General features: G+C 33.9%; 1 protein-coding gene across 1 annotated transcript; it reads right to left on the bottom strand.

Moving 5' to 3' along the window:
* Positions 1–559: 559 nt before the first annotated feature.
* Positions 560–2,056, bottom strand: LOC131162334 (uncharacterized). Its single transcript, XM_058118692.1, has one exon. It carries the CDS (start codon positions 1,680–1,682, stop codon positions 867–869), a length of 816 nt encoding a protein of 271 aa, XP_057974675.1. The 5' UTR covers positions 1,683–2,056; the 3' UTR covers positions 560–866.
* Between the last annotated feature and the right edge of the window lie 5,837 nt (positions 2,057–7,893).

Genomic DNA, 7,893 nt, shown 5'->3' with positions numbered 1-7,893 from the left:
TACCCCAAATACTATTGTAAACTGCTTAAATATCTTTACGTAAATTAATATGACAGATAGATACCATACCACATTGATCTATTTTCATTAATCATGTTCAATGTATTTTGCCTTTCAACGCGCCTCTGCATCACTTAGAAAAACCACCAGTCATTATAATTAAAGCACAAAATCACTCAGTATATTTAAGACTAAAACAAGTTGTAATCTCTTCTGATTTTTTGGAGCGCTAATACCATTTTATAATATTAAAAAAACCTTGACGAATAATCAACTGATACACTCATATTAGCTTGAAAGTTTCGTGTTAAGTGTAATTCACTCGAACAATGATAATCTATCCTATATGCATATGGCGGCAATATGGGGCTCCCCACACAGGTCACCACCCAAAACCCTTTCTTTGGCAAAGGCAGAGACAGTAGGCATGCAGTGGTCTTGCTCGTCTATCCCCGTCTCTAATTCTCTATATATGTTGTTCATAATAATATAAATAGTGTAGACAGTGAAATGGTCGGCCACCCCACCTCTCATCATCTCATGCCACATCCCAACTCAATTTCCAGCAATAAAATTATTTAACAAAATCCTCTTCTTTGTTTCCAAACAAAATCAAGTTGAATCGCTCGCTCGCTTGTGCTTGTGCAGGCCAAAATTAAAACAATGAATGGAAAGAGAGCTCGTCAGCCCCCGCGCCTAGCCTCAAAGCTCGACCTACCTACTACCCCCCTCCCTTCCTACTTAATTGAATCTCTCCCTCTTCCCCACCTCGCCTAATCGGCCTACCCTAACAACACACACACAGAGATCGATAGAAAGAAATTAAGAATGTCCATACGTCTTCTTCTAATTCTTTTTTTTTTTTTTTAGCTGCGAACCGGTCTGAGCGCACAGACTGGAACCTGAAACATACAAGATGATGGTGATCCTATGCCGCTGTTGAACTGATAGCACTTCCCCCCTTTTCCCATTCCTCCACAACTACTACTCCCTATATCCACCGCCAATCCCTCCTCCCTATTTATTTGTTCCTCCTCGATAACGTCGTCGTCGTCACCACCGCCGCAACCGACATCGACTCTGTCTTTGTTTTCATCTTCGTATTCGCCGTCCGAAATCTTGTAGTCCAATCTACTATACTCCCTACCCTCGCCGGCGTCATCGCCGTTGGGATCCGAGCAGCCGGCATCTTCGCCAGGATATTCCTTGGGTTCCTCCTCCTCGCCCTCCTCCGTAACAGACTCCGAGTGGGAGGGCGGAAGCGGGACGCAGTGGTGGTCGAGGGGCACAAGGTGGAGGATGAGGCGGCCGTTGGCCCGGTGGGCCCGGAAGTACTCGTGATGCCTCACCTTCTCCTCCCTAATGATGAGTCGACCATCGGGGGTGTAGTAACGCTTCATCACCCACGGCATGTGCGACGGCAGGTTCTCCGTCCTCGCCAAAGACGGAATCGGCGGAGGCAAATCTCCGTTCCTCTTTTTCATCATCTCCCACCATTGGTCTCGCTGCCTCGTGATCCGCCGCCGCTCCACCGCATCGCAGGCCACCCCTTCTTCGTTTATAATCTCAGTCTTCCCTCGCGAAGGATCTATTTCGCAGTGGTCGTATTCCTTAAGATCGAAACAACTCTCCATGCCTATGTAGTCTCCAATCAAAGACGTCGGCGATGCAAGAAACGACATTATATACGCGGCTGATGACCCCAAATCGCCGCGTTAATCCCGGCCGTAGCGCCGAGTTTGGAATCGAATGAAATCCGAAAGACCCGTTCCAAAGTGAATCGATATCGTTATGATCGCGTTTTTTTCAGGCCTTCATGCCTGTATGTGTGTGCGACTGTGCGTGAGAGAGAGCGAAACGCGTTGATGAAGAGAAAGGCGTGAAGTCTGGCTGGTTATAAATAGCAGCGAGAGAGAGGGAGAGAGAGAGAGAGAGAGAGAGAGAGAGAGAGAGAGAGCGTGTTTTCGATAAGAGGGGAGTATCGAAGAGAGGGAAATAGATAGCAGGGACAGCTAAGGCTCAACTGTGCAGGTCAAGAGCTTGGGTTGTCTATGGGTGTGCCTTCCATTTTTATTTTATATATATATATATATTAATTTCCATGTTGATAAATTTTCCCCTTAAAATAAGAAAATGCCCCTCCATGTTTGGTGCTCAATTTTTAATTTTTTTTTTAAACTCACACAAGTAATAATAGTAAATAACAGTCTTATCAAAATTTTAAAAAACAAACTAATGAAATAATTGTGGATAGAAAATCTCGGAATGCCTATGTACATAAATAAAGTTACAGCTAATCCATGATCTGTTTGTACAAATATAGAATGGAAAGGAGGATTCCCGCTTTTTGAAATTGTGGGTATCCCTACTCAAATTTACATTTTCCTTTTTCACTATCCTGACAACTTTATAGTTTTTTAACTTCAAAAAAAAAAAAATGCAAATAAACCCAATAATATTACATAATTTTATGACTATTAGGATTAAAGATTGTATTTTTATATTTTTAATAATAAACTTATATTTTTAATAATATGGTTAAGTTTTTTAAAAACTTCTAATGATGCATTATTAATTTTTTTTTTATAGATTTTTATAATTAAATATGAAATAATTTGTTGTGTTTGAGAACATGAATTACCCTTAGATTAAATTTGAATGAATTTGAATAAAAATTTATAATAAAAGTGTATTAACCTTCCTTAAAATTTGATAAACAGATTAGGATCTCATTTTAAAAATTTCATAAATATCTTTTGAAACCTTAAAATTTTCTTAAACTCCTCCAAGGTTTACCAAAAAGACAAACATTTCCTTATATTTGACTAAAAGACAAATTTTGTGAGGATTCTAAGTATTCTAAAAGTCAAATGTTAGGGAGGTTTGTAGAGTTTTTGTTAGATTGTCACTTTACCTTAAAATGTTTAAGTTATTATATTGTGGGATAAAAATGTATATCAAACTTTAACACTCTTTTGTGACAGTACGTGGAAAGATAAACACATAATAAATTTTTAAATACAATAGAATAAATATGGACGACGAGACTACAACTCAAAACTTACTGATAACCACCAGTTCTGATATCATATTAGATTATCACTTTACTCAAAAAGTTTAAACTATTAGGTTGTATACCAACAACATATATCAAGTTTTAACAATATTTGAAATATTGGTTAGTGAAATTTTTAAAACTTCAAAAGAGGTTAATGTCTTCTATTTTAAAATTTAATATAATTTTATATTATATTAAATTTAAATTTAAATTTAAAATTTTGCTTAGCTATTTCAAATTCAAAGATTTTATTTACTTAAAATAGAGCCAAAAATGTGAGTGATTAGGTGACAGAGGATGACAAAATATATGACTGATTTTTTTTTTCTTCCATTTCTGTTTTTTAAAAACGCAATTTGATATATATACACATTTTTTTTATTTTCTATTTTTTGGATATGACTTATTTGATATTTGATATTTGATATTTTAAAATATAATAATTATTAGTTAATTAATTAATTTTGTGTCAATTACCACGTGTTCATTTAGACACCGAGTCAAAATCCTGCGAGAGATTTGAGTCAACGTCAGCATCACTAAACTCCTCGATGGCCAGCACAAACATAAATGCATTATCAATTTATTATAATGCATCCATTAATCTAATTCATTAAATATAAAATATTATTTAATAGAATATGTCAAGGATAATTTAATTAAATTTGAGTTTAGGATGAACATTGACCAAACCAACGTGTAAGTTGATTATAAAAATAATATTTTATCATTTTTAATTTTTTTCTCTTTATTTAGAATTCGTTTTATTAATAAAAGAAATATCAAAACAACTTCCAACCATCTGTTTAAAATATTTTTTTAAAAACATTTTGTTACAAATTTACTTCTAAAAAATAATACAAGTAATTGTAAAGAATGAAAGAAAATTAGCAATAATGTGAACTCAATAAATGTAAATTTAATAATAATCACTCCTTTGGCCCCCTTATTAGATACCCTTTTAATATTTTTTTCCGCCCTCACCTCTCAGTTAATGAAGAGGCACTATATTTATATTTTAAGAAAAAAAATTATTATTTTTTTTATAACTCGGGGACTCCAATTACCATCACGCTAATTTCAATACTATAGTGCGACACCAAATTTGAGAGGATGAAAGTCGTCCATCCATTGATATAACTTGGTAATTCACCGCCATGATGCATCAAGGGAGGATCGAACCCATGACCTTAGGATCAGTAAAGTCACAAGCCGTCCTCACAACTTAAATTGGTTTGGTAGAACCAAAAAACAAAAAAAAATTATTGACACTATTTTTTTTATATGCTAATAGAAAAATTGCGCATGTTCTATTTCTTTCTCATATTCCTTACAGATTAAAAATCATGAAAATAAATTATATTAAAAGTAAAAATAAAAATAAAATATTAATTGATAATTTTTAAAGTGCAAATATTGTCTTATTAATTAATTGTTTTTTTAAAGAGTTAATACCAAATATATTGAAGAGTTTTTAAGTACTTTTTAATTGTAAATAAAAAGTTTAAACCAATTGCTTCAATCACTTAGGGAAAAAAATTTATTAGTATTATTACTAGCCGCCCAGGCGCCTGAGTTAATAAAATAATATTCATTCGTACTAAATAAAATATTTATTAAAAAGCGCTGTAATATCTGCTTTAGATGAAGAATTTTGGAGAGCTGCGGACGTCTGCATTTAGAAGTATTTCCGCCGCTGCATGACCGTACACGTGGCTAGGTACTGTGTCCTACGTGCTAAGATGATCGCTCCACGCGTGGCCCCACCTCATGCACTTGTCATCCATGCTGTGTGACACCTCTTTTCCCATTTTTAATTGCAGTTTGAATTTATTTTATTTTTAAAAAATTATAAGGAGCTCAAAAGTTACAAAATTTATTTAAATTTAAAATAAAATAACTTATTAAATTTTTATAGACCTAAATATTAATATAAAGTAAAACTTAAATTGAGAAGATTTATAAAAAAATATTTAAAAATTGTGTGTGGTCCTTTTATTTAATGATAAAAATATTTATTAAGCCTAAACATTAAATAACTTGAGAATCCGTACTCCGCTCTTTAAAATAACATCATATTAATTTATTACATTAAGCGGCATCCGTTTTCATCGGTGAAAACAAACATTTAAATTCTTCCCAAACTAAAAAACAATATATAATGAATAACACAGGTGTCTATTTTCATGGGTGAAAAGAAGTATTTAAATTCTTCCTAAACTACAAAACAATATATAATGAATAACACACGGCACTTCCAATCTAAAAAATAACATTGATATTTTTTTATCATTTATTATCTAATATTATTCTATATTGGGCACTTCAAAGAAAATTCAAAAAATTAATCAGTAGATTTCCCATTTAATAATTTTTTTTTTAAAAAAAAATAGGGTTAGGAGTAATTTCTAGAGGGTTAATAGCACCTCATATCATATTTTATAAGAAAAATTATAATTCTACAAATTATGTGTAAATTTAAAAGATCTCTTGATTTTGAAAATTAATTTTTTAAAATATTTACTTTATATATATTTTATATTTTGTACATCATATTTAATTTTCGAAACGTATTTAGGTATAAATAGAATGAAATAAAATTCAAACGAATGGTGAAGAACGAGTTAGAAGAAATAATTAGATTCCAAACCTGTAAATAATTAATGATTTATTATCTTTAAATTCAAATGAATGGAGAAGAACGAGTTAGAAGAAATAATTACAACCCAAAGAAAAGGAATTAAACCTCATAATTCATTATAATCAACTTTGCCTCTTATATTTTAATGCTTGAAGTTTGAACTTAACTTGCAATTTTAAACTTGATCGAAAGAAATTTATATGGAAATTACATAAGTTATGCTTGTCATTAAATAATATTTTATCATGAAACTTTCACTTGGTGTACAAGGTGTGATTAGTACACTAACTTTTGATCATTAAATTTATAAGTTATATATTGGGTATTAGTGGCTGAAAGAGTATAAAGGGTGTTTTTATTTTTATTTTTTGATGAATTTTCTTTTAAAATGTAAAAAAAAAAAAAAAAAAGATTGTGACTTGTTTGTTAAAAGAAAAAGATTTTCAACTTTTAGGTAGTTTATTTTAAGATTTTTTAGAAAAATTTAAATTTTGGAGAAATTATAGGAGATCGATCCAAATATTTGTACACATGTTCTCTACTTGTAAGACATTAAGAAGACGTGTCCTACTTTTTTTTTTTTTTTGGATTACATAGGAATTCGAGCCACCAACAAGCCCTTTAGACCCTATGGTGTGACACCAAACCTACGGATTAGCGTCCTCCACCCCCCAAGTCTCGCTGATTAGGGCAAAGTTCGGAATGCGGGCACGGCTTCCATGCATCAGTTGGACGTTCGGCCAACCTGACCCCTGGGACACATCTCCATTACCATCCATGGTCCCCACTGGCTCACAGAGAACTCTCACCATCTACGGTCCCCGCTAGCTCATAGAGTAAACTCTCACCATCCACGGTCCCCGCTAGTTCACAGAATACTCTCACTATCCACGGGTACCGCTGGCTCCGTGAGTGTATCTACCTAAAATTGAACCCCCAATACTTCTTCTTACATGTTGATGTCTTTCCACCGCGTCATGCCCTTGGGGGCAGACATGTCCTATTCTTGTTAATAGGGTTGGGGATGGTTCGATTAACCGAACCATACCCTGTTATCCTGAGTAGTTACATGATCCTAATTATCGTATTTTGATGATAACAACCAATTAGTGGTTCTAAGTTAAACTAATCTTTGCATACTAAGCTATGATAGGTATAAATGGAAAAATCACACAGATTAGTGTAAAGATCAACGAACATTCTCATAGGCAAAGATTGAGTGGACGCTCAAGAATGAAAGATCAAAGTGGACAATCACTCGGAAGAACTCAAGCACATCTAATAAAGAACTTGTAGAAACATATGTATGATGGGGAGTGTTCGAGGTAGTGTTTATTATAACTCTTGTAGTAATGTTGCACGCATGTTTATCAAACAAGAGTTGAACAAATGCATATTCATACAATTGATTTTAGCTAGCTAGTACCAATGTTGCAATCTATGAATTCAAATGAGTTATTCAAAGATGTGATTTTAATTTACTAGAAAGGGTTCACAAAATATAGCAGGGATTCCAACACAAGTACTTAAGTTACCAAAAGAATTGTTTGGATGAATTGATGTTGTTCCATATGTAGTTAGACCACACTGTAGGTCCTTCGAGCAAGCTTTGAAACACTGAGACAAACACAACAATGGAGTGGAGGGGAGGTGGCCGTGGGGGTGTATATTGTGGTGGCCGTGTGGATGTGTTAGAGGGGAAGTCGTGTGGGTTAGAGAGGGGAGGTGGAGATGGAGTTTTTGCATAGAATAGTAGTCTCTCACCACTTGATCTCTGGAGAGAACGATGAAACTTCATACTACACAATCTAAGATTAGACAAAGCTTTCGAGCTTTAGAAAAGAAAATTTATTTCAATTCAATATCAATTCTCATATTAAATTTTTAGTTCTTATAATGAAGGGATATATATAGCTAGCATGGGGGGACAATATTAGCTAGCATGGGGAACAATACTTTAACTTCTTACACAAGATTACCTCTGCATTAAGACACGCAGAGCCCACTGACCATTGCTATCACGCCCCGAACCCGATAATGGGACCCGAGGGTGAAAAAGTAACCTAACCTGTCCCTATATCATACAAAACCAAGATACAGAACAATGGATGAGGGTCCGACCCCGGAGGGTTCCCAGGCACCCTAAACACATTCATACATATCACAAATATACAAGTGGAAGACAAGTCTTTTT

Source organism: Malania oleifera, chromosome 8 (genome assembly GCF_029873635.1).
Source record: "Malania oleifera isolate guangnan ecotype guangnan chromosome 8, ASM2987363v1, whole genome shotgun sequence".
NCBI lineage: Eukaryota > Viridiplantae > Streptophyta > Magnoliopsida > Santalales > Ximeniaceae > Malania > Malania oleifera.
This window is presented reverse-complemented; position numbering and strand designations above follow the sequence as displayed.